General features: G+C 53.4%; 9 protein-coding genes across 9 annotated transcripts; 6 read left to right on the top strand and 3 right to left on the bottom strand.

Moving 5' to 3' along the window:
• Positions 1-779: 779 nt before the first annotated feature.
• Positions 780-1,903, top strand: CC1G_12996 (hypothetical protein; the record flags this gene model as incomplete). The annotated part of the gene is made up of 6 exons (XM_001839186.2): positions 780-1,004; positions 1,072-1,159; positions 1,246-1,598; positions 1,662-1,700; positions 1,768-1,797; positions 1,862-1,903. 6 exons carry the CDS (start codon positions 780-782, stop codon positions 1,901-1,903), a joined length of 777 nt encoding a protein of 258 aa, XP_001839238.2.
• Positions 1,904-2,305: 402 nt separating this feature from the next.
• On the bottom strand, positions 2,306-3,849 carry CC1G_12995 (hypothetical protein; the record flags this gene model as incomplete). The annotated part of the gene is made up of 3 exons (XM_001839185.2): positions 3,610-3,849; positions 3,313-3,559; positions 2,306-3,254 (listed from the first exon to the last, which is right to left on the bottom strand). The coding sequence occupies exons 1-3, from the start codon at positions 3,827-3,829 to the stop codon at positions 2,306-2,308; spliced, it is 1,416 nt and encodes a 471-aa protein (XP_001839237.1). The 5' UTR covers positions 3,830-3,849.
• Positions 3,850-10,342: 6,493 nt separating this feature from the next.
• CC1G_14733 (hypothetical protein) lies at positions 10,343-12,434 on the top strand (the record flags this gene model as incomplete). Its single annotated transcript, XM_002911258.1, has 6 exons — positions 10,343-10,890; positions 10,941-11,397; positions 11,458-11,655; positions 11,720-11,933; positions 11,984-12,352; positions 12,400-12,434. 6 exons carry the CDS (start codon positions 10,343-10,345, stop codon positions 12,432-12,434), a joined length of 1,821 nt encoding a protein of 606 aa, XP_002911304.1.
• A 104-nt stretch (positions 12,435-12,538) lies between these two features.
• CC1G_14732 (hypothetical protein) lies at positions 12,539-14,069 on the top strand (the record flags this gene model as incomplete). Its single annotated transcript, XM_002911257.1, has 4 exons — positions 12,539-12,797; positions 12,876-13,210; positions 13,263-13,388; positions 13,800-14,069. The coding sequence occupies 4 exons, from the start codon at positions 12,539-12,541 to the stop codon at positions 14,067-14,069; spliced, it is 990 nt and encodes a 329-aa protein (XP_002911303.1).
• A 40-nt stretch (positions 14,070-14,109) lies between these two features.
• CC1G_12586 (hypothetical protein) lies at positions 14,110-14,863 on the bottom strand (the record flags this gene model as incomplete). Its single annotated transcript, XM_001839181.1, has 3 exons — positions 14,110-14,527; positions 14,577-14,741; positions 14,799-14,863. The coding sequence occupies 3 exons, from the start codon at positions 14,861-14,863 to the stop codon at positions 14,110-14,112; spliced, it is 648 nt and encodes a 215-aa protein (XP_001839233.1).
• A 482-nt stretch (positions 14,864-15,345) lies between these two features.
• On the top strand, positions 15,346-16,064 carry CC1G_12585 (hypothetical protein; the record flags this gene model as incomplete). The annotated part of the gene is made up of 3 exons (XM_001839180.1): positions 15,346-15,573; positions 15,631-15,744; positions 15,807-16,064. 3 exons carry the CDS (start codon positions 15,346-15,348, stop codon positions 16,062-16,064), a joined length of 600 nt encoding a protein of 199 aa, XP_001839232.1.
• An 83-nt stretch (positions 16,065-16,147) lies between these two features.
• CC1G_12584 (hypothetical protein) lies at positions 16,148-16,982 on the bottom strand (the record flags this gene model as incomplete). Its single annotated transcript, XM_001839179.2, has 4 exons — positions 16,148-16,159; positions 16,231-16,332; positions 16,392-16,514; positions 16,587-16,982. 4 exons carry the CDS (start codon positions 16,980-16,982, stop codon positions 16,148-16,150), a joined length of 633 nt encoding a protein of 210 aa, XP_001839231.2.
• Positions 16,983-17,506: 524 nt separating this feature from the next.
• Positions 17,507-21,323, top strand: CC1G_12583 (hypothetical protein; the record flags this gene model as incomplete). Its single annotated transcript, XM_001839178.2, has 6 exons — positions 17,507-18,692; positions 18,745-19,007; positions 19,061-19,125; positions 19,190-19,626; positions 19,680-19,925; positions 19,981-21,323. The coding sequence occupies 6 exons, from the start codon at positions 17,507-17,509 to the stop codon at positions 21,321-21,323; spliced, it is 3,540 nt and encodes a 1,179-aa protein (XP_001839230.2).
• Positions 21,324-22,539: 1,216 nt separating this feature from the next.
• CC1G_12582 (AMP binding protein) lies at positions 22,540-24,897 on the top strand (the record flags this gene model as incomplete). Its single annotated transcript, XM_001839177.1, has 10 exons — positions 22,540-22,823; positions 22,881-23,253; positions 23,311-23,443; positions 23,499-23,660; positions 23,718-23,846; positions 23,901-24,281; positions 24,340-24,442; positions 24,507-24,628; positions 24,698-24,728; positions 24,786-24,897. 10 exons carry the CDS (start codon positions 22,540-22,542, stop codon positions 24,895-24,897), a joined length of 1,830 nt encoding a protein of 609 aa, XP_001839229.1.
• Between the last annotated feature and the right edge of the window lie 330 nt (positions 24,898-25,227).

Below are 25,227 nucleotides of genomic sequence, written 5' to 3'. Positions count from 1 at the left end.
AGAACCAAACAAGGGACACTTTTGGAAGGAGTGAAACCCGATGGGGTTGCAGGAAGGCCTGTACGTACGAGTGGACATAACTAGATTTCTGCACACTGAGCAATCTGCAGTTGCTGGAAGTCGACAGGTCGAGCGAGACCAAACGTAGGACATTTGTTCTTGCTGAAGCTTGATGACGAAGGAATTGCATTCCAAATGGATGCATCTGGAATAAGAGAATTGAGGGGGGTGGGCAGGCTTTGTCGGCCATTTTCATTAAAGGCCCAAGCCAATGCAGAGTGCCTCATGTGGCGCCTAAAGAGAGCATGGTTCGGGACGGCGGCGGGCCCAACGGCAGTACTGCGTACGAGCGGAGACGAGCGGGCACAGTGATGGCGGACGCTGTTGATGGCGCATCACGGATCGGTGATGGGATCAACCAAGCGCTGGGCCTCCTCCACTCCGCAACTGTACCGCGAGCGTGCATATTAGATCTGTCGACAGCGCGCTAGCTGTAGTTGAAGCTCTGATTACCGCTCATATACCACTCAACGTTTTCCACCAGAAGATCCTTGTCACTTTACGGGAGGCCCGAGGATCTAGTGCGCACCTTGTGTGATGTCCCATTGAAATGTCACCGGGCCTCCCCACACTCTGGTACTTATACTTAGAGCCAGAAATGAGCGCATGCACCGAGGGCTAATAATAGAATGTAGTATAAATAACCTGGTATCCGTAAACAGGACCTTTGTTCCCCGAGCCTTTCCTGGCAGTTCGCACTGCTCACTGTGATCATGACCATGCTCGACACCGACCTGGGTGTTCTCTCCGTTCTCTCCCTACTCTTTTACTTTCCTGCCACTCTGGCGCAGGACGCGACTCTTCGAGGCTGCGCCAACAGCTTATTATCCAACGGCACAACCTTCAAACTGACGAACACTGACACCTTCAGTCAGTACATCCATTGCATCTACCAGTTTGAAGACGGGAATGGTGGGACATTGCAGAACTACCACTGGTACGATGTAAGGACCTTCTTTCCCTTTAATCGTGGAGAAACTGCACTGACGCACGATTATTTCGGACTCACAGTATCAGAACTATACCCTCTATCATTACCCGAACACGCCACTGCCGCTCGATAGTCACCCAGCGTGCCCAACGACGCTACCTCTCGTCAGTATATACAGGATCAGAACCTCCGTTGATAGCACTAAATGTGTCACCTCGATGGGGGAATATGATGGTGCCCCCGTTCAAATCCAGGTGTGCACACCATCCCTTCCGAGGCAATCAAAGAAGTTCCGACGAATGCTATTGCTCTACGCCCGAGTTTCTACGATTGCCGCACGGACATCTGGCGTCCCGAGCAAGTCTTCCACTTAAACGATGTCCGAATCCAGCCGCTTGCCACTGACAAATGTCTGGATGTAACCGATGGCGTGGTGGCGGACGGCGTCAAAGTCCAGGTCTGGACTTGCTTCGACGGGAATCAGAATCAGCAGTGGGGTCATTGGCTTCCCAATGCAGTCTCAATTCCAAGAGACCATATCACTTGGAAACCTTTCTGGTGGTTATGCGTCGACTTGACGGACGGGAGTAACGCGAATGGAACACCAGTACGTCCAGGCGAATTGTCGTCGGCCCATGAAAATCGCCAGGTTAACCAATGAGCGCTTTAGATCCAACTGTGGGCATGCAACTACCAGAATCCTAACCAGGTACGAACATCCATTTCCATGAGGTCAGCTGAAGCCTGACTAAGTTTCGATCAGCATTGGATCTTAGAGCCCGTCGTTTGAGGGCCCACCTCGCATTGTGGGTGCCAGTTCTTCAAATTCGATACCTCACCTTGAACACGTTCTCCGTTTCGTCTTCGTAGCGGAATTTTATTTTCTGGATCACCCGCTACATCCTTCGATAAATTGTATACCTCTATGATCCCATGAGTACATTCGAGTCCAAAGAGCGAACGAAGTGAATAAATAGGTACTGATACAAGTACAAAAAGCTTAGTTATGTGGAAAAATGGCGCTTGAAGGGTATGTGCAACGTGCAATAACGAAAAATGAAATGAATGTCTATCCAGTAAGAGGTTCTGGGATGTAATCGGAGAAGGGGAGGACAGCGACCATGTGACGCAGTCAAAGTACGGATAGGAAAAGTGAAGGAATGTGGGATTAATGTGCGAAGAAGCGAAGATGTGTGGGTGTGGTAGACGTGATCACGATAATCAAGGCGCCCACTCAATAGATAGGAGTGGTGATAAATGGATGGATGCTACTCGTGAGGTATCTCGTGGAAAACATTACTCCGAGTTTGACAGTCATGTTCTAGACGGAGCGGTTCTACTTCGGGAGAGGTTGGCTCCTTCTGCCGCTGAGGCAGAGCTTCCCTGCGTTACAGCGGCAGCACCAGGCCGGAGATCTGAGGTAGAGTCACTCCGCGACTTTTCTGGGGGGAACGAGGAGGCCCCACCCGCCGTCGACCCTTGAGCCGCAGCTGGATTCCCGCCCCCTGCGACCAACTCATACTCGGGCGGTGGGCTTCCCACCAGTGCGAGTGGTCCAACGGCATGCCGCGGCATCGTCACGGGCACACCGAGCATAGTCGCTTGAGCGTGATCAGGATGGCCGTATGGATTGGGGAGGAGAGCTGTCTGGCTTTGGCTTGAAGACGCCTCGCTGAACCAGGTCATGCGTCCTTCTTCATCGGGATAGTGACCTGGAGGAGCCAGTGTGACCATACCGCCCGTAGACATAGTCCCTTTGGAGCCCATCGAGGTGTTCGCTAGATGATCGCGACTGGACTGGGATCGCAGTGTATCTGCGTACCCGTAGCCGCCCTTAAAGTTTGGCGAGCCGGGGTAATTGGGTGTGGAGACGGCGGATGACCAGTCAGTGGAGGTCATGGTGCCGCCTGGTGCGTTCGGTGGGTTTGCCTGGTTACTCCTGTCTGCAACGAAATCGTCACGGGGGTTGAGATCGACGGGGTCAAGGGTTGATCGCTTGGCCTTCTTTCGTCGACGGGTGAACCAGAGGAGTCCGAGAATGAACAGAATGCCAACGGCACTGCAGGCGGCGCCGATGGCTGCTGCGATACCAGGAGGAAGACTGGGCTTGCCGGGTGGGGGTAGCACAATCTCCTCGTCGTCGGCGGTCTCCGAAGGCGAGGGCGAGGGTTCCAAGGGCGAGGTTGATGTCTGCTGCTGGGAAGAATTCGCCGCTGAGCTGGTTGGTAGTGTGTCGTCGGGAGTACTATCGTCGTACGTGATGCTGCGTGGTACTTTCAATCAGCTCGATATATGAGCGACGTCCCTGGTAGGACACGTACATGAACGCATCAACGATCGCAAAAGCCTGAGGGCGCACCCGTCCAACCGAAATTTGCACTTCGTGATCAATGTCCGGGAGATCCTCCATCCTCCCGACCACATCCGCTGGGACAGTGGCGACCCCGTTATCGGATCCATTGCGTGTATAGTCCTGAAGATTAAGCGACAATATACGTACGCCGTCTACAAGTATGAATGCCCCGACGGGGTAGGGCCACTTGGGGGAGAGGGCGTAGAGTGCAGTGCCTAGGGATCTGGATAAACCCTACCGTCTTTTGGGACAAGAGAAGACACACCTTTAAAGCTGAAAGTCGCAGTCGCACGTGGGTCATTGGTGACCAGATGTCGCCCCCCGATGCTCGATGGGTCTCTCCCCACCGTCCAAGTTCCTTCATACGAGATAAGGGGGCTGTCTTCGTTGATCGTCATATTGACCGGTTCGGCCAGCGTCACTGTTAGTCCCAGTGATACAAGAACAACCCCCATCGCGGCGACAGAAATGAATCCGGGCAGCATTGCGGCAGGCCGCGTAAGACAAAGACGAACGAGAGGAAAGAGTGGCAAGGGGGAAGGTGCCGTTGCTCAAGAAGTCAACATATTTATAATCACCTGTCCTTGCACCTGGGTATCCAGTAGAACAGCCTGAAACGACAGTGAATCGATGGCTGTGGGCGATGCGGAAACAATAGATTTGCCTGATTTGAAAGAAGAGCCAGATTGGGAAGGAAGGGCTTTTGTTCTTTGGCGAGACGGTCACAGAAAGTGATTTGTGGGCGGTTTGTGGGCACAGCGATGCTCGACTAAGCGCCGGCCAAGATGCTGAGAAGAACAGCGACGGTTGGCAGATGTTCCATCTGCATTGATGAAGGAATGGTAGTCCGATTAAAGTCAGCAATGGTGCACACAGAAGGTAGAGGGTTCTTACTGCATGTGCCCACATAGTATCGTCATTATTGTCGAAATTCAGTAATCCACTCTGGAGGAATCCCGGATTAGTGAGCAGAGCCAGGATGTGGGGTAGAGCCTGCTGAAAACGCGAATGAATCGGAAAATACACCGCGCAAAGCGCAAGAGGAAGACATACCGAGAAATTCGACAATAGTATTAATGCTACTAGTAGCGGTTTGTGGGCACCTTGAATAAATTCAATACAGATTAACTGTAAGACGACTAGCCGACGCACATAGCCGCTACACCAAAAGGCAGCATGACTGAAGAGCTTATCTCTTCAGCCACCGTCGGGTATATGAGCGTTATGGGAACCGCTGTAAGCCACCGGTCTTACACCCTTCCACCCCCCGAAAAACTCCCCCTCCCGGCCTCGTCCCAATCCGTCAATCCCGGGAGGTAAATCGTCAGACAGTCATCGTCATCGTCAAGGGGAGCCGTGAGGTGGAGGGCCATACATGGCCACCTGAAAGGTGCGACCCTTTCCAACTGGTACGTCACCGGTGGACGACAATCCCGCCAAGCCACTTTCGTCGGGAACCTTTCAAATGTCCCGTTGACTTGGGGGATCGAACTCCCAGCCGAAGCTCTTCAGTCAATGTAAGACGACTAGCCGACGCACATAGCCGCTACATTAACTCAGTAACCACTTGACGCTCGATCCAATCCTTTAATCGCGCGCGCAAGCGTAGACAGAGTCGAGAGGCCGTGTAACAAGATCGTCTCAGACCAACCAACAGTATAGCAAAGTATAAGGCGCAGCGAGGGTGATCGCCGCCATCATTACAACGCTGGTGGATTACCGTGGGAGGCCTATCAGACCAAGAAAGGCGCTCCTTGAGGACGGCGGAAAGCGCAATGAGATGGGGCCTCGATGCGCCCCAAAGAACAAGGGCAGTCGCAACCGGCAGCGTGTAGGTGTGTAGGCGGCTTGCTGGGCCTGCTATGTGCGAATCCAGGACGACAGGAAATTTGGATGATATTGTCAGAGCCAATGAAAGAGCAGCCTTTCAACACAGTACCGCCAGACGATGTTTCAAGTCGAGATACCCTTCACGTCGTTCCTCGTTGGCTCGTCAACTGTCTCGACGTCCATCATCGAGGCCTTCGATCGTCAACTTCTTGATGTTCTTGCCGCGGGACGCATCCGGATCGACGTTAGTTTGCGGAAGGTGGTTTACAGTTCGCCTATGGAGAAAAAGCAGTTTTCATAATTGTCGACGTTCTTTTTGAGGAGGTGGACGAGCAGGGAGTGTGATAGTGTATGCTTCTGTTTGCCCAAGGAGAAAGAAGACACGTTTCCACGCCGTGAAAGTCGTAGGCTTGTCCCATTGGCCGCGCGTTTGGCTGGTGGGTCGATTCGGCCCTACTAAGGCCATAAACCCGATCGGACATCAATCGGGCCATCCTTAATTTGGTAGGAGGCCTCACGTGCACTGGAGGGCACCGCGTCGCGCGTCGTTGATCTGTTGGTCCTTGTTCTGTCACCATACCACATCCTCCAATAAGACATGTCTTTGCCCCCTTTCAACAATGTCGGCGCCCTTCTCGTGGTTCGATGATGCAAACAGGGCCTTAATTCGCGGAATTCTTGAATCGCTAATCGAGCAATGGCCCAGTGGACCCAGGGACTTTCAAGTAGAGGCCTGTGCGAGCGTTATGGAGAAAAGGCCGCTCATCGTCATCGCTTCGACAGCTATGGGCAAAACGGCGACTTTTTTCACGCCTCTTCTTGTTTATCAGTACCTTGGTGCAAACCCCAGACCCAATGTTCCATCCTTTTGTCCTCCCAAACCGGTGGTCTTGGTTGTCACACCTCTGGTTGAGCTCGGAAATGCACATGTACGTTGTCGATGACTTTTGGCTCAATGGCTCACTAAAGCGCTGCATGGATTGAAAGGAATGGACCCGAACATCGTTGAGACGATGGATGCGTGCACGATGAACATTATTTGCGCCAATCTACAGTGATTGAGACATTCTACACCACGATCGAGCAACTCTACGGTAATTCAGTCAATAAATAGGTCAATAATTCGAATATATCCGAGACTGTCACATGACGTTTTGGGCTCTCAAGGCTCGCGTCTCCATCACCGAGATGGCCGAATCGACCCACCAGCCAAAGACGCGGCAAATGGGAGCAGACCTTTTCCACCTCAGGCACCGGTGATGGACGCTTCCCACGGCTCCTTAGGCCAATTATTTGGCACACCGTACTATCATGACCCCAGTGTTGCAAATGACCCCAGTGTTGCAAAATGCCTTCCACAAATTGCAATAAATTCGCGAAAATTGTGAAAATAATCTACTAGAAGGGCATTCTGGATGGCTACATCGGTGTATAATTTTCTAAGCCCTGGCGCTTCGCGTTGTTTTACGATCCATGAAATATTGACCAAAATTTGGGTGAAAAGTGCGTTTCAGCTCACACATGTCCGATTTCGAGCGGGAAAAGTCCAAACATTGCATTTTCCCATTTCAATAACTCACTGGAGAACTTAAAATAACAACAGACTTTCAGAAACCTGAGATTTGAGGAAGGTAGGAAAAGCGTGACAAAATTCGGCATACTGAAGTTTCAAATTCCGTCGGACATCACCGACAGCCGAAACAGCCGAAATAAAGTGCGAGTACCCCAAGGTCCGGAAAGAGTTTGTTTAAACGCTGGTAAACCCTCGTCAGCAGCCCCTGGATGAGCAACTACCCGCAGCTCAAGAGCAAGAAGAAAATCCAGAAGGCTTTCGACGAAGCCCTTCTTTTTCTCGAGTCCCAGAGGCACCTCCCAACCTCCCAATCCAAGTCTATTGCTCTCGTTGCTCGTGAATTTGGCATTGCAAATTCTTACCATAAGCTTCGAAGGCATTTCACTGGAGAGTCAAAGTCTCCAAGGCATGCTCACGAGAAGCAGCAGCACCTCAGCCGGATACAAGAACAAATTCTCGTTGAATGGATCATCCAACTCAGCAACCAGGGCCAGCCTCTCAGCAAGAAGTATCTCCGTCGGCTTGTGGAAGAAATCACGGGAGGACGAGTGTCACCTAGCAGGAAATGGACGTTACGATTCCTTCACCGCAATCCCAAGATCAAACTTGGAAAGCCTTCCGGACTTGATCCCAAACGAGCAAAGGCATTCAACAAACCTTCTATCCAGCAGCACTTCGAAACTCTCAAAGAGATCCTCGTTACCCTCGGAATTCCATGGGAGAACGTGTGGAATATGGATGAGAAGGGTTGTCAATTGGGTGGCGGTCGTAAAAGGTCGCCAGAGGTTTTCTTCATCCCCCGCACGCAACGCCCAGCTTATCGGCAACGGAGTGGCAATCTCAAGCTTGTTACGATTATTGAATGTGTTAACGCAGTCGGGGACAGCATCAAGCCGGGGTTCATATTTCCAAGTGGAGGGTCGATGCATAAGTCCTGGCTTACTGTCGATCCAGAAATATCGTGAGTACCCTCGCTCAAATGATAGATTTCTGAATACGTACATATCTGACTTCCGATCTCTAGTGTCGCCGTCTCCGAAAACGGGTGGACCGACGATTTCCTTGGAACGGAGTGGTTCAAGAAAAGCTTCATTCCCCAGGTTACTGCAAAGAACACGTCAGGAAAGCCAATTCTCCTTATCTTTGATGGCCATGGGTCACACCTCACTGAGGAATTCCATAAGCTCGCACTCGAGCACGACATCCACCTTCTCTGCCTCCCATCCCACACCACCCACCACCTCCAGCCTCTCGACGTTGGCGTTTTTGGTCCTCTAGCAACAGCATTTACCGAACGTTGCGACGACATTCTGCGGGAGACAGGAGAAGAGATTAGGATTCAAGACTTTGTCAAAGAATATATGGAGGCACGTACCCAGTCTTTCAAGCCTGAGACAATTCAGAAAGCATACAAGAACTCGGGAATCTGCCCACTAAATCCCGATATCTTCAGCGAAGAGGATTACGCACCCAGCCAACCTTCCTCCGTCCAAGCCCACCTTCCGTCCTCCTATCCAACGTCTCGTATCACAACTGCAACCTTAGAGGCAGATGAAGAACTCGAGGATGGCTCTGACAGCACAGACTGGGACGATGGCGACGACATCGACATGAGCGACGACGAGGTTGATGACGATGATGACGATGATGAGGAAGAAGAAGTCGGAGAAGAAGGGGAGGCTGAGATGGCACTTGATCAAGATGAGCAAACACCATCACTCACAGCTATCGAGAACTCTCACGTGCACACCTTGCCATGCACCACGATGCCGCCTCATGTCGAATCGACAGCTTCCCCGCCGCTACCCGTCTCTCCTCCATCAACCTCTTCTGCCAGGGCTCCTACATCGACACCGATACCCGAACAACCGGAGATCTTGCCGCCACCTCTCTCTGCACTGGAAACTGTGCAAACCCAACCGCACCATCGGGCTCGCTCCAAACCCTTCTCTGCACATCAACATCTCAGCAAGAAAGAACAACTCAAACTCGCTATGGAACGCATCACGGAACTTGAAAAGGAAAACTCTGAGCTGAGAGACGACTTGGATGCTGCTGAAACGCACTGCGCTATCGCCGCCTACCACCTCACCGCAACCCAGCGTAAGCTCAACGCTCGAAAGTCGCGAAAATCGGACCCACAGCCTATCAACCTCGGCTCTCGCTGGGTCACAAGCGGTCCAGGATTGGAAGCATTCGAAAAGGAGATGGCAGTGCGGAAGGAGAAGCAGAAGAAGAAAGAGGAGGCTGCCGCCAGACGTCAAGCTGTCGCCGCTGAAAAGCAAGCACGGCGCGCAGCAAGGGGTCCCGATTTCTGTTATTCGGGCAGCCTCTCGTCGAAAAACAAAGAAGAACTTGAAGATATCGCGTCTAAACTCGGCCTCGTCGTTGTTTCAGGGACTGGGAAAGTGGTCAACAAGGGCACACTATGCGATTTGATCAAGGCTCACCTCGCAGCGCACCCCGAATTGCGAAATGACAGGCGATTTGCGGGACTCTACTCTCGTGCTCGGCGCTCCGGCGGCCAACCAGGCCAACCAGGCCACAACCATACGACCACCTCGCAAACACCGGCATCCTCAGCAATGCAACCACCTCCTCTGCCCTTCCCAGCCTCACCAGCGCCCTCACAACAGTCGTCGACGACCTCGATCCAGCCAATGACCCCTGACGTACGACCATCGCGCGCGTTCGGAAATCCATTGTCATTAAATTATCCTGCCCATCCATCTCCCTTCCACTATCATCCACCATATCCTCCCGGCACACCTCTCCCATCGAATACATACACATCTTATTCCCCTTTTAATCACCTCGGTCCTTATTCGTTTTTTGGAGGCGACGATTGCGTGGGAGAGGCCGCCACGGAGACCGAACTCTTGGACTCGGAAGCACTGATGCCACCCTACGACGCCGACGAATCCTACGCCGACGACGGCGCCTCGACTTTCCCCGCCAACGATGACGCACCAACAATGCGAGGCGAGGTAACCGAAGCCGCGACTGCGACTGCGCGTCTTCATTCCAACTGGGCCACCACTCTTCCAACTCTTCAAGACCCTTACCTTCATTTCAAAGCGCAACAATACGGAAAGCCAGTACCACCTCTCGCGACAAGCATCGGCTTTCAATGTCAACACCCACCAGGCCAGTGTGTATATTCGTCTAACGAGGTTCAGGTGTTGAAGTTAGATGGTAAGTGCATGTACCCTCCCGAGACGTTCACACGTTCAATCTCCATTAGGTTTTTGGAATATCACAGCCTTGTCGTGTAAATGCGACTCACTGTGTAAAGTACTTGTCCGGAACGGTTTCTTCCCGTCATCGCCAGCTGTACCTCGCTTAGCCGTTGCCATACCACTGCTTGACTTCTACCGCTCCCTGTTCGAAGAGTCCTGTGACGCCGTGACTGCATTTTCTGAGGCGTGTCGAAAGTACTACAAGCGCAGAGGATTCCATCATCGGAACAGCAACGTAAGTAGTCATATCCACGTCCACCAGCATAAACCCATCGTGAAGACAGGGACAAGACCACAACGATGCATGGCGACGGTCCTTGACACAAGCCATCCAATGGTACGACAACCTACTCGTAATGATTGCCAAAGCAGTCGATGAAGCCCTCCAAAGCGCGGACCGGATGCTTTTCCCCTCCCTGCAGCCTGCGTCGCTCGAGGGAATTCCGATAGTGCCCCAAGTGCTCACCACGGTCCTACAACCCCCCCCAGAAGAACTGTCCTCGAATTCCCAACCCACAGACCCGGGCCCTCCACCATCGGCGACACCATCCGCACCGCAAATGGAGAGTCCTCCAGCAACGACGAATCCACCAAAGAAACCACGGGGAAGGCCACGAAAAAACGCCCCGAAGGCGCAAACTGCCGCCGTTGAGACTACCAAGAAGAAACGAGGAAGACCGCCCAAGAATGCCGCAAAGCCAACCCCAAACCCTTCTACCAACCAGCCCGCGAGCGAAACGACAGCTCCGCGCAAACGAAGAGTCAGAGTGGAGCTTAAAGAAGATTTCGAGGATGCTCAGGAGAGGATGTTACGGGACGCCAGGGTCGAATGTGACTGGGTACTCCAGCAAAGGTGCCCCGCATGCTTCTCGTCCAAAACCTTTGGGAACAAGGCCAATGGAGGGTACGTCCGATCTTGTGAACGATGCCCCCGTGTTTGACACACCAATCTAGCGCAAGTAACATACAGGTCTGCGTCGACGGCAACTTCAGCCACCGTCACATCCGCCGGGATACGGACCACCAGCGGCAACATTTTCCACCAGAATATTACCTCCCCAAGGCCTATGTTGACAAGGTCGGCAACCACATCGATCTCGTCCGCGACAACCAGCCCAAAGCTCGTGACCCGAAAGTGCCAGACGAAGCCGTCGATGAATGCGAAGACGGGCATATCGCCGGGAAAGGGACGAATGTCAAGACCAGTACCCAAATGTACGATGACACCGGTACGATGGCCCTCGTATGCCGACACGATGTCCCGCTTTTCCTGGCCAACATCGACACCCCTGGTGAGCAGCAAAAGTACGGCGTCGCCCTAGTCAAGAAACTGTACTCGCTCTTGCCCAAGGATGCCACCGTGGATGTTTTTTACGATGTAGCCTGTGTCCTTGACCGGAGCCTCGAGACTGTAAGTCCCTTCCACTCCCTTACCCTCATGGTGCTCCAACTCAAGTTCGTGAATATTCAGTACGATATCCTACCTGAGGCTCTCACGAGCCGACTATCCCTTATCACCAGCGCCATGCATTCGTACGCCCATCAATGGTCGTGCCAGCTTTACTACAACCCTCGACTGCGCAAGTTCACGGGGCTCACGGACGGAGAAGGAGTTGAACGGTTCTGGGCTAAGCATCGGCGGGTAATACCCCTAATGCGGGTGTCAGGGGTATGTGTTTTGTATTGCATTTGCCCTTGAAGAGATCACCTGAGATCACACACTTCGAACACAGCGGGAGAAACGTCTACAGCTAATTGACCGCCACACGGCCGCTATTGGGGCTCAGGCACGCGATGGACTTGGAGCGTGGATCAAAGCCAGGGTCAAGGTGGTAGAAAAATTCCGAGTCGAGGCCACCACAGAGCTTCGAGCTTGTGGTGTCCCCGTTGCAGAACTCCGCGACCTATGGGCGGACCAACAGAAAGCAGGGAAGTCGATACGAACGCGTGAGTGCCAGCCTCCCACCTGCCGTCGTCATTTTTCAACCTCCATCCAGTGCGACCGTCCAAACTCAAGAAAGATATGGACGTGATTTTGGTGTTACAGTCCGACCTCGACCGCATCGAAGGACGCATCGAAGAAGTCGTCAATGGGCTCGACGACGAGTTCCCCGAAGAACACAAACAAGGGCTGCTCACCGCTTTGAACGCTGCCCACGCCGCCCTCAAGGATCGCATTGAGGCCACTTACATGGCCATCAACGTGGGTGACGCACACCCAGACCTTCAGGGGCTCGACTACGAGTTTGTCAAGGCGTTGCTTCTCCTTCGTGATCTCAAAATCAACATACGCCGTCGCGCAATAGCACAATTTTTCGAACGGGAAAAACTTCAACAGCCATCCCAAGGACGGGCCAACCCACTCGGTAAGTAGCTAATGTCGTTGTTCAACCAGTTCACCCCGTTTGACAAGGACCTAGGCACCAATTTACATCAGCTGACACGTAAGGCCATTGCGAAACGCCAGCCGGCCCTCCAATCTGCAATTCGCCGGTTCAACACCCAGCTTGTGAACCTGAAGAAACTAAACAAACCGGAAATACAACATACCCATGCCTCGAGAGCTTCCGACCGATCTCGACGAGCTGCGCGATCATTCCGATATCATGGAGGATGTCTGGACAACTCACAGTCCCCTCCCGGTCCCCAAATGGTTCTCAAGTGCCGAAGTGCGCAAGGGTATCCGTGCGATGCTCAAACTAGACCGATGCCAAGAAGAGGTCCACCGCCTGGGTATAGAAGCCGACAATCTTTGTCGGTGGTACGGACGTCAGCTGGCAGATATCGAGTTTGCCCTAACGCAACCAGCAGGTACGTCCACCTTCACGAATTCCTTTTACAGTCACGCAAGCTAACTTGTTTGGTTTTTAATTAAAAAAAATCCCGCAGGGCAAAGTGTTGCACTCGAGCTCGTCATCTACCGGGACCACCTGTACTCCCTCAAGGCGAGCTGGGCCAACACCTTCGCTAGCACCGTGCGGTTTGACGCGCAGATTGCGGCCTCCAAAGTCGTCGCACCTGTTGACCATCCGGCCCCTCTTCGATGGATCACGCCCACAGTTTCAGCATTCGAGCCAGCCACTCAGCACGACCCGTTGCCGCCTCCAGATCACGAACCTGCGCTCGATACCACACCTATCCTTGATGACGAAGAGATCTATGGAGGATATGAGCCACCGCGCAAGGTTTCCAAGCCCAAGTTCACGTACTTATGGGCCAGTCCTGTGAGAGGACACATATCAATCCGCCTTATCTAGACCTAACCATGTTCCGCAGCCCGGTATCCTTCGCGACGACGACGTCTTCGACCTGCTCGGCTCTCTACCAGCCTCAATCCCAGACACAGAGCACTGTATTCGACAAACCGGCGCTCGCATCGGTGTTCGGAAAGGGCTCATTGAGGTGAGCCGTGCAACCCTTGACCTCATGGCGTCACCCTCTGCCGTATTGGACGATGACACCGTGAACACTGGCGGGGCACTTCTGCAACACATTTTCGCCGAGCCCAACACGCCAAGCGCCGGCTACAGCAGTAACTGCGCCGTTTTTTCATCATTTGACATCCTTGCAGTTCGAAGTCAGTGCTCGCTACTGTATACGTGGGACCAGACAAATCACACCAAATACTGGTGCAAACAGGTATGGATACTCCCGATCCATCGACAAGATCATTGGGTTGTGTGTGCCATTTACCCCAGCCATCGACGAATAATCTTGTTCGATAGCCTAGCTGCTAAGGCGCCCTGGACAAGAGAGATACCGGTAGATACCCCCCTTCCACTCCCCGGCAACGACTGACGAATGTTCCCTTAGGAAATACTTACCTTCGTCAATCATCTCGTGCACGCAGCAGAGATTCATCAACATCGCATCGGTCTTGGGGCAGGGGAGCACTGGGAAATTAACCCAGCCAGTACTCGAGAGCTGCAGGAGGATTCTATCAGTGGGGGGTTATGGGTTCTTGCGCAGATTGCTGCGATCTTGAGGGGGTTCCACACAACGCAACTCGCACAGGTGCACTTGCCGGCGTTCCGCGCGTTCGTTTATCACCACATGCTTTTGATACCTCGCAAACCTATGTAACCTTCGCATTCAATAGCATTACAGTTAAGCAAGGACTAAATTAATATTTGGGCAATTCAATAACATCCTTTTGAAAACCGAGCTCGCCTGTATTGAAGTCGTCAATCAGAAGATCAGCGTCGATGCCCGCCTCGCACTCAATTTCGTCCAACGAGTTACATATCTTGCGCACCGGCTCCATCAGCGATTCAATGGCCCTCCACGAGTCTGAGATGCCCTCCAGCTCCAGCACAGTCGCCTGGTGCGCTGCGATTTGGTCCCGAATCGCGGCAAACTTCTCGTAGTGGATAGCTATGGTCTTTCGAGCAGCGCTGGCATCCACGGTGCGATTGCTAATGAAATTGGTGCAGACAGTCTCCAAAAACTCCAATGGTGAGCGGCCGCAGAGGTACGTGACCCGTTTCCCAAGTTCCCGAACCTTCTCACATGCATGGTGTACGCGAAGTTTGGACAGGCGCCTAAGTCACATCAATTAGGGGTCGCTATCTTTACGAGACCGACACTCACATTTCTTTAGACACTGGCGTTTCCGGGGGACGGTTTACGACGGGCGTAGCTTTTGCGGCAGGGGAGCTTTCTGATTTCTTCGGTTTAGAGAGCTTTCCCTGTTTTGTAGCTCCCTTGTTGTCCTTGTATCTCTCTCTTCTTCGAGCATTAATGGAATCTTTATTCCTAGACCCGAGTGAGCCCCATCCTGCAGGGAAAGAAGTTAGAACAACGAAGACACACTTGTGATAGCTCCTCCTATTCTTCTCTCGCTTCTGTTCCTTCAGCTGAGCTTTGGTCTTGGACATGGGCGGGGAGGATGGAGGGAAAGAAGGGAACCCTCGTAGCTTACAGTGTTAACGACTTAAAGGGAATGGCCCGGAACCCAGTCCTTCGTCGGACCTCGGAAGATGGAGGAGTTACAACGCGCGAGTGGTACCGTTCGAAAGAGAATTTAAATCTGTCTTAAAATCCGCAAGTCACTTGGCGTCCTCCCTGGACAGAGGAGGAGAAATCGACCAAATGTTTTTCTGCGTTCCAGAGGTCCCTCCTTCCTAACAGAGACATGAGTGTTCTAGAAGGGGAAGGCGACTTCGTGCGCCTGACAGCATTCGTACGTCTCCACGTCAAGCGAGGTTTTGGACAGGCAAGGCAGCTCACCGAAGGTAAATCTCGATAAAGTTCAGGTCGCGGGATGACAACGTCCTGTTGGGGCGATTGCTTCCACTTAAAAGGGGCGTCCTTGGACTCAACTCTCGACCTCTTCCCTCGCAAGACACCAACTACCTCCATGGCCCATCCCAGCATTTACCCTGACCTCCCCGGACGCACAGTTGGTCGACAGCAGTTCGACTTTCTTCGTCTCCACGCCCCCTTCTACCGAGTGGCCGCTCATGCGGGAGAAGGTCCCTGGTTCCTCTTCAAGCTCTATCAACATTATCGCGCGCGTTGGGGACATGCTCGTGAACGGTTTGCCTCGACGGAGGAGTGGGAGACAGCGAACGATCTTCTCGAAATTGTAAGTCCCTGCCTTCGTACTTGCTTCCCCTTTATTTTAACTCACACATTTACGCAGACGATCAAAAACAAAATGAATTGGTTGCGCATGACCACACAAAAGATCAATCTCCCCATTGCGTGGCAAGAGATTATCAAAATGAGGCCGTCGGATGAGTTCGGCACTGTTGCGGTAAGTGTTACTCTATCCTTGCGTTGTTATTCTTGTTTCTTGGGCTTACTCGTCAACCTCAGGCCGATGTTCTCGGTCAACTCGACGACCCGGATAGGGTGTCGGCCACCTCCCTCAAGCGGGTCTCTATCGAGGTCGAGTCCGACTCCGAGGACAGTGATGGTGAAGACGGGCATCACATCAAACGCGCCAAGACCGCCGGAACTTCTGCACCCACCGTGGTCACCGGGTCCGGTTCCAAGGACGACCCCTTTGTTCTTGGTGACGAGCCGTACGATGGACTTGGTGACCGACGTGGCGCTCCCATTGTCCTCGAGTAGATAAGCTTATCAAAGTAGCTGTGGCCCCATATACCTAATTTTGTAACACCCTCTTGTAATAATGATATCTTCTTGTCCATACATCATTTAAACACCTGTCAATAACGAGTTTTCCCAATCTTTTCTACACACTGGCACGTTCTACGGGAGCATGATGGCAACTCACTGCTGCTCCCGAGAGAAGCCGCGTAGGAATGCCAATTGAGGCGAAGGCGTACCTCTTCCCGGCGCTTAGCCAGCCGCCACTCTGCATCAACAAGGTAATGATCTATGAACTTCTATATGGAGTCAGTAACCTTACGTGGCAAGATTCGGCGCCACACAAACCTTATGTCGGTAATGGACGATGTACTCTGTGTCCTCCTCCATCGACCTCTTTCTGTGCGACTTCAGAATAGCTCTTCCGATGATCATGTTTCGCGCGCCCTCCTCCAGGAATGTCTTGTAGTACTGCGAAGACAAAATCGGGAGGCCCGTGAACACGTAAATCCCAACCGCGCAAGCTGTCGACAAGCGACTCACCACCATTCGATCCTCGTAGGAAGTCTTTGGTCCAACCAGTTGCTCTGTCAGGTACAGGTCAAGAATCCTTTCTGTTCGTGCCCAAAATATAACCTTTTTTGGTGACAGATTCACAATTCCGTCGGCAGCATCGCGGTCTTCGAGGAGGCACGCAAGGGTTGGCATGAGAAATTTCAGGACTTCGAGAACGTCGTAATGGTAATCGTAAGGCTTGAATAGGTCGCCGGCCACGACAACAGCTCGCTCAACATCTCGATTCTCCTCGATCTCCTCCGCTTTTCCAACGCCGTACCCACGAATAGCCAAATATCTGTCGTCGTTGTCATCACCGGTGCCTATCATGCCCCGCTCTTCTCTCGCCGTCTTCTTCGCCAGCAACCAATCTGTCTTCGACATCGGACGCCCTGGGTGTATGTGTGGAGGAAGTAGTATGTTCCAGAGGTCCTCTAGACCATGAAAAAGTCGAATGGTCACGTCGTTCCTCGAGGTCATCGCTGAGGAAGATGGAGACAACAGATGGCTTCAAGTATCAAGGGTTGGGCGGGTTATATGAAGGGGAAACGAGACACCTTTCCAGAATAGGCCGGTTATGAATACCTTCCCCGAGCCAGGTGAGTAGTGTCCTCCAGTTATCGGGCAGTCAGGCGTCATCTCACCGAGAATTCTAACCTCGATTTCCCGAAGACCCAGGCTGAGATGTCATACGCCTCATTGCACACATCTGGAATTCTGGAGACACTGGGACCCTCGACTCGTTGCGCGTTCAGTCTTTATCTCTCCCAGCCTACCTGTGAATCTCCCAATTCTCAAACTTCGCTCTTGAAAGAAGGAATTTGGTATGTTGTTTCATTGAAGGTGCTCTGTGAACTTGTGCCAACTGACTGGTGGTATACCAGATGACCCAAAACGCACCTCCCTCCATGACGCCCGACAGGCGTCCAACCCGTTCCGCCATGCGCGAAATGGGTGTTGTTCTGGAGCCTACGGCTCTGGAACTACCTACGAAGCGGCGTGCTAAACCCAAAAAACCAGCGCCTGTGGCGACAGTCTCAACCTCCGCAGACATCGCGAGTCCCGACGTTTCGACGCAGCCATTGACCCCGGCGGCCTCCGTAATGCCCCAGCACACATCCAGTGCCCAAATGATCGACATGTACTTAGGAGGCGACCCAGAGGGCCTGGTTGAAGCGCTCAACCAGGCTGTTACCATTTCCCCGCCCTCAACCCCGTCGGCATTACCTGGCGCGACGCCTGGTCCAACGGGTGCGCCACCTGACGACAACGACCCGTTTAACGTCGATCCCTTCATCAACCCAATCGACAACGAGGACGATGCTATGCAGGTCGACGTCCCCACCCCACCAGCTCCAGCTGTTCCCCTCGCCCCCAAGTCTTTTCCACCTCTTGCAGGGAAGCTCCCACCCCCTCATCCATTGGTAAAGCCGGTGGTACCGTTGGGTGCCATCGTCGAACCCCTTACGCGGTTGGACCCGCTCCTCCAACCTCTCCTCCAACCTCTCTTCCAACCGTCTCCCTCTCCAAGCACCACCTTGAGCCAAACTGCCCACTCCTCGGTTGCCGAAGGTTCTCCAGGCACGCCAACACCCTCCTCTCGGCTCTCTTCGACTGCGTCATCAGGCTCCTTGTCGACGCCAGCACCTCAAGCCCCCCAGTCGTCAACTCGCGGTGATTCGTCAAAGTCCACCTCCGCGCCGCGCAAGGGCCGACCTACCGAGGAGAGTCGCGCACGGGTACTCGAGTTGTTCGAGTCATCACTGGCCGCGTTTGCCGAGATTGGCGTTAAACATGGCCACACGCCTAAGGAGATGGGATTGGCCTTTCAGAAGTGGATAAAGGACGGGTCCATCACCATCCCTGTGGTGGAAGGGCAGGACAAGCGTCTCGTTGCCGATTTCAACGTCTTCAAGGACTGCTTTGAACAATGCGCGCTGGAAACCGGGAACACAGTCGAAAACCTTATCTCCCGCTATCACTCGGAATATCTCGCAACCCCTCGCAAACCCAACCCCTACAACCAGTTCCGCTCGCTTATCAAGTTCCAGGGGGAGAACAGGGAGAAACCTGTGACGGTCTCCCCGGATGTTGGTGAGTGAAGTTGGTTCGTATTCTGACACCATAAAACTGACTACAGCCGTAGCTAACGAAAACTATCGCAAGTCGAAGAAGGCTGGAACTCTCGAGCGGAAACTCGGGATCTGGGAGACCCTGTCGGCTATTGACGGGCCCAATCAGACCCTTCAGGCCCGCGAGAAGTATTTCGAGAATTTCACTGCCATCGCGGATAAGACCGTCGCGGAAGGCGAGAAGCATAACTTGGAGTCTATGTTCATCACCGTGGGCACCTCGATCCATCAAGACCAAGGCATCGTTCACATCGCGGTTACTCCGACTCTGGAAGGGGTAAGAGTGCTATTATTCTAGCCCCGACAAACCCCACTTACCCCTGTCCCCAGTTCTTCAAAGACATGTTGGGTTGTTCGAAGGACGAGCTTACAGGTCTGATGCGCCTCTACGTCTGGTAAGTGAATTGTCCTGTTGTCTCGCTTTGACTTGTGGTGGCTTACGTCTTTCATTGGGTTCAGTAACAATAACAAGTCCACAGGGTCCCTCAAGGGTGTCGTTCGCACGAACGTGAGAGAGAACATTATCGCCCTCGCCAAGGCAGAGGGGAGTTCTCTATCGGCAAAGACGTCCATCAGTGCCCGGCAGTCCTCGTCTGTGGGGTCGGCTGCTTCATCGGCAGCCGCCAAAACAGTCCACTCGTCGCTCAAGTCGGATCTGAAGCCGCCGACCAGCACGCCCCAGTCCTCGTCCGTCGGTTCGCATCCTTCTTCCGCAGCTGCCAAGCCTGTCCGCTCGTCGGTCAATCCCGCCACAAAAGGTGTCACCGCCCACCAGCCCACCCCGTTAGTTCGCCAAGTCAAGTTCGACGTCATGCCCAATACCATTGTGATCAAGAACCCGCGAAACACCGCCGGTTCCTACGACTTTATGAGGGACGTCTTCACTGCTGTACAGAGTAAGTGTCCTTTCGTTCTGCAGCTCATATGTCCGACTGACCCTGCTTTCTAGATTACCTCGGCTGCCCTCCTTCTGCGAACGTTATGTGGAAGCAACTTCCTTCAAAACTGGGCGAGGCTGGGTGGTGCTTGAGGAACTACCCCGCGCCTGGGTTTCTGGGTTTGCCGGGGGAGGAGGAGAAGGGTGGAAAGAACGGGCAGGGCTTGAAGGGTGTCCCGGCTGCCCAGAGAAACATTTTCATGGAGCGCGTCCAGATGCCTGGGGGGAATTTGATCCTCGAGCGCGGGGATCCCGTCGGTACGTTTTGTTTTTACTTGGCTTGTGAGTTTGGTTCTGATGGCGTCCTTGACAGAAATGAAAGCAAATCGGCAGCCTGTGATTATCACCGCCGCCCCTCTGTTAACCCCAGCTGAAAAAGTCGCGGTCGAAGCTTCCAAACTCCGCGTCACTGAAATGGACCCCTTCACCTGGCCTCTGGCGAGGGGTCGCCGCCAATTTGCGGACTTGTCCGTGGATTGGGACGGCCTTCATGCCATCGTGCGGGAGAGTACTATCGTCGAGATTGAGGACTCCGATGACGAGTCACCCGCCGCGCCGAACCCAACACCCTCTTCAGCGCCAGTGCCGACCCCTGTCCACACGACGCCAGCTCCACCTTCAACAACCACAGCGCCGACAGCTCCCCTCCCAGCGCCTACTCAAATTTCGGAGTCCACTGTACTGCCAAACGAGCACGCTCGCATCCAACAACGTGCCAATACACCGGCACTTCAACCAGCTCCTGCGTCGGGGAGTTTAGCACCGACGCATGTCCCTACTGTCGTCCCCACACCTGCTCCCACACTGGCGCCGCCTCAAACCCCCACGCCTGAACCGGTGTCGGCTCCACCTGTCACTCAGATCGCCCATTCCACAGTCGCCGCACCAGCCTCCGTCCCCGCCGCAATGTCTCCTTTCGGCAACCATAAGCGCTCCGGTAGCGTCGGGTTCGAGGGAAGCGACGCCAAGAAGGTTCGTATGACCCCTACCCTTGCCCCCACACCTTTGCCGCCACCTCTCCAAAATTCGTTGTCGATGCAATCTTTCGCCTCAACGCCTGCCGCTCCTGTGGGCTTTCTTCCTCACCAGGGCAACCCCGCCTGGCATTGGCCTGCCCCCAATACTCACGCAACGCCTGGCGTCGCACCGGGACCTATCCCGCCGGCTCCCATCGCTCCCCAGGCATCGGCGCCCCTCCCTACTCCAGCATCCACCGACAACGTGGTGACACCGTCGGCCGCGCCGAGCAACCCCGCCTGGCATTGGCCTGCTCCCAATACTCACGCAACGCCTGGCGTCGCACCGGGACCTATCCCGCCGGCTCCCATCGCTCCCCAGGCATCGGCGCCCCTCCCTACTCCAGCATCCACCGACAACGTGGTGACACCGTCGGCCGCGTCGAACGCCTCCATCAACCCCGTGGCGCTCGGCTTTCTCCAGCACCTGCTGCTCCAACAACAGAGTTCTCAAGGTGGAGGCTTGCCTACCGGATACCTGACCCCTGGTGTCGAGCAGCCTTCACTCATTCAGGCAGCATCCAACATGGGACTTGACCCCAATTTGTTGTTGCTCAACATGTTCCACCAGCAAAACCAACACTTCGGCGGCGGGTTTGGCCCAGGCGCTGGGGGCTCGGGGGCCGGCCCGTCATCTTGATCCCGTTCTCTTTATCTTATCTTGTGTCCTCATCTTCTCCGCCTCGTTGATTCTTGCGTCTTATAACCCTGTCGTGTTTCTTAAGTTTTCGTCGTCTCTGACCGTCTTTGCTCTCGCATACATCACATATACACACTCTGTACCTTACTCTACCTTGTCGCTGTCATGACCGTTCGCAATATACCCGTTTTCTTGACTTAGGCTGAAAAAAACATACGCGGTTTGCCACGACATAGCGGTCCATTTAAGGAAGCTCTCTTGTCTAGAAGATATAACTGGCGCTGTCACATGGTAGTTTGTACAAGGGGGATGACATGACTTATGACAGGACCAGTCTAATAATAGTACCTCCTGGTGCACCATGCAACCGGCCGCTCAACCGACCGTCCGACTGGTGTCGAGAGGTTACCGACCGTCTACCCACCTCCCGACCCTCCACCCTGTCTGCGGTGGCACCTGCTGCCGGTTCCTAATCGGGATTTTGGTGTGTTTCGCCGGTGCCAAGCCTCCCGGTTAGGCATGTTGGGCCATGCCAACATAATTAGGCTAAGGGGCCTTCTTCTCGTGGGAACCGTCAGTCCTGAGCTGACCTTTTCAGCCAAGAGATCGACTTCTCATCTCTGGCGATTAGGTCAGCAACGGAGACTATGAAAGTCGCACGGTGCCTTTGATCAGTATCCGTTCCTCTATCTGACCACCGCCTTCTCTGCGAAACTCATTCTCACCACTGTCGAGTGCCTTTCAAGCATCGCAAAACTGAGCTCCACGACATCTCTACCTTGCTCTCAATCAAAAAATAGGCCCAGGAGCACGTGGTGATTACACTTCGCCTACGATTCCCCCAACAAACCATCTCGTTCCGGCCATCCCCTACATAACGAAAGCGAGGCGGACATTCTCATGGAACTATGACCAAAATACTTCATAATGGGGACGCGTGGCTTCCCGCTGCCTCATGTTGTGTTCACTAATACCCAAGACTTCAAGGAGAGAACATAAATTCTGTTCTAATCAGGGTTCTCAGCCCGGAATCACCTACCGGGACCAGTCGGCCAAGCGGTATGTGGGGATCTTCATTCAGCTGGCTACCCAACGTGATATAAAATCTCTGAGTTGTTTGTGGTTCGCTTCAATACTCTTCCCCGTCTTTCTTCCCGTGCTCACATACTTCCCCGCACTTACAGTTGTTCAAACTCGCCATCTCTCGGCCAACAATATGACGCCTGCCACAGTATATCGCTCTCGAGCACCTCCCGTGCCGGTGGTTCGGAAATCTGTCTTCACCTATCTCTTCGAAGACCAGTACATGAATGAAGGTGCTTTGCCAGCCAAACCGGCCTACATCGACGCCTCGACCGGTCAAACTCTTACTCGAGAACAAGTGAAAACTTACTCCCTCAAATTCGCATGGGGTCTGCGAAACCGCCTTTCGCTTCGGAGAGGGGACACGGTGATGCTTATGAGCCCTAACTCTCTGTCCTGGCCCCTCGCTTTGTTTGGGTGCGTTCTTTCTGATCCTCTGAGACCCCGTGCGCGTTAACCGGCCCCTCTCCCCAGATGCGTTGCAGCAGGCCTCAAGATTTCGTTCGCTGGATGCAGCGCCACTCCGCGCGAGCTGTCCTGGCAGTATCTCGATAGTAAGCCTCGGGTCATTCTTGTCGCTTCGCACTTGGTGCCCGTCGTCAAGGACATGTTTGCTCTGATTGGAGAGGAATCAAAAGGGGAACGGGACCCGCGCATCTGGGTCATCGACGATCTTGGCGACTATGTCAGCCCTCCACCGCAAACCTCCACTTCAAAGTCCAACCTCGCGACAAATGCAAACGATTGTGTGGAGCTCGTGCGGGGAGGGAAACTGGAGCGCGCAGAGAGGTTCGACGGAGACGCCGCTGAGGAAACCGTCTATATTTGTTACAGCTCTGGAACTACGGTGAGTTTCCCTGGCGAATGTAACTTTGATTGGTTACTGACATCGCTGTATTATCAGGGAAAACCTAAAGGTGTCGAAACAACGCACAAGAATGTCTGTACGGTTCTTCCAATGACGCAGGCCCTCTGGAAGGGATGTGAAACGTCCCATGATGTATATTTGGCCGTCCTCCCTGCGTATCATATGTTTGGTGAGATCTCGTGCTGGCATCGTACCGCCAGACAACCAACTGATTGTCCAAACAGGCCTGGCAATGCAACTCCATTACCCCCTCCGGAGAGGCAAGCCAGTGGTGATGATGAACCAAGGTTTCTCGTCCGAAGCTTTCTGTCAAGCCGTTCAAACATATCGAATAACCTCTCTCCTACTTGTTCCCCCGATTCTCTTAACTTTGAGCGAGTACCCTGGTACGAATATCTGCAATGTCTGTGAACTTTCTTCGGATTGACTCATCCTTTCGTCAGATCTCGAGAAATACGACCTCGGAAGCTTGACCAACATCGCGTCAGGAGCTGCACCTCTCTCACTCGCCCTCGCCAACAAATTCCTCGACCAACTAAAGAAACAAGGGGCCAACGTTATCCTGATTCAAGGTGCGTGTCCTTCAGTCTTGGCTTCCGCTATCGCTTGCTAACCCCACCCTTCAGGTTGCGGCTCGACTGAAACGACCTGCCCATGCCAAATCGTCGCCCCCGAGAACGCTTTCTCCAAGTTCGGCAGTGTAGGCGAACTACTGCCCAACATCGAAGCGCGGATCATGGTCGAGCTCTCGCCCACCGCTACTTCGACAGCCACGGCCTCCGTCGATGGGTCTTTATTCCGCGACGCCAATGACGGCGAGGAAGGCGAGATGTGGCTGAAAGGCCCGACTATCACCAAAGGATACCTGAACAACCCCCAGGCCAACGCTTCGACGTTCACTCGGGACGGGTGGTTTAGGACTGGCGATGTGTTGAGACGGGATCCGGATGGCTACTACTACATTATGGATCGCAAGAAGGAGATGTTGAAGTATAAGGGGCATCAGAGTACGTCTTGTTTCGACGATCGTCTTCGTCGCTCATCGCTCACGCTCTTGCTTTGTAGTCGCACCTGCCGAACTTGAAAGCGTATTGATGGAAAACCCAGAGGTGGGGGATGTGGGAGTGATTGGGATTATGGACGTGTACAGCGGGAACGAATTGCCCAGGTTCGTTTTCGTCCATGACCTCGCCTGCTGCCGACCTCTTAACGACAATATCCTACTCGATTAGAGCCTACGTTCGTCCTGCAAACGCTGACATCCTCAAATCGCCGACCTTGAAGAAGGCATTCGAACTCCGTCTCGCAAAATGGTTTGAAGGCCATGTTTCCAATTACAAATTCTTGCGTGGTGGTACGTTATTAACCTCCTTTCCTATCCTCCTTTCGTCCCTAACACATGTGCGTTCTTTCTGTTTCCTAGGTGTTATTGCCATCCCAGATGTTCCAAAAAGGTGAGGAAAACCCTTTCGGTGACCTTGAGTTTGGAGAGTTGACGAGCTGTTGCGTAGCGCTACTGGCAAGATCCTTCGGAAGGAGTTGAGGGAGTGGGCAAAGGCTGAACAGCGGAAAGACAGAGAAATACAGGGGCGGGTGGATAGGAGTGAGGCCGCCAAGCTCTAGTTTCCCCCAGTGGGTTCGCAAGACCTAGCGGTATATTCTCCAGCCGTGATGGGATGTGGGCATGGAGCCCACCGGCGTACAGCGTGTTGTATATTGAAGGACAGGGTCCTCGTGTTGTGTTTGTATGCAGTTTCTTCTGTTGTTGTATTCATAATCATAATCTGTTGTACGGTGGCCGACGCTAGTGTAACGGTACTGGTGTAGCTGCAGAATGCTAATTGGGAGTCGTTTCCATGGTTGTCTGGACGTCGTGCGGGAACTTGAAATGGCTTCCCTAGGTTGCCCTTAGACATTGAATAGGAATTACAGCGGGCTCAATTTCAAACTCAC

The sequence above is a fragment of the Coprinopsis cinerea genome, assembly GCF_000182895.1.
Source record: "Coprinopsis cinerea okayama7#130 chromosome 5 map unlocalized cont3.5, whole genome shotgun sequence".
In the NCBI taxonomy this organism is placed as follows: Eukaryota; Fungi; Basidiomycota; class Agaricomycetes; order Agaricales; family Psathyrellaceae; genus Coprinopsis; species Coprinopsis cinerea.
Note: the sequence above shows the minus strand (reverse complement) of the source record. Positions and strands in the feature narration are given on the sequence as shown.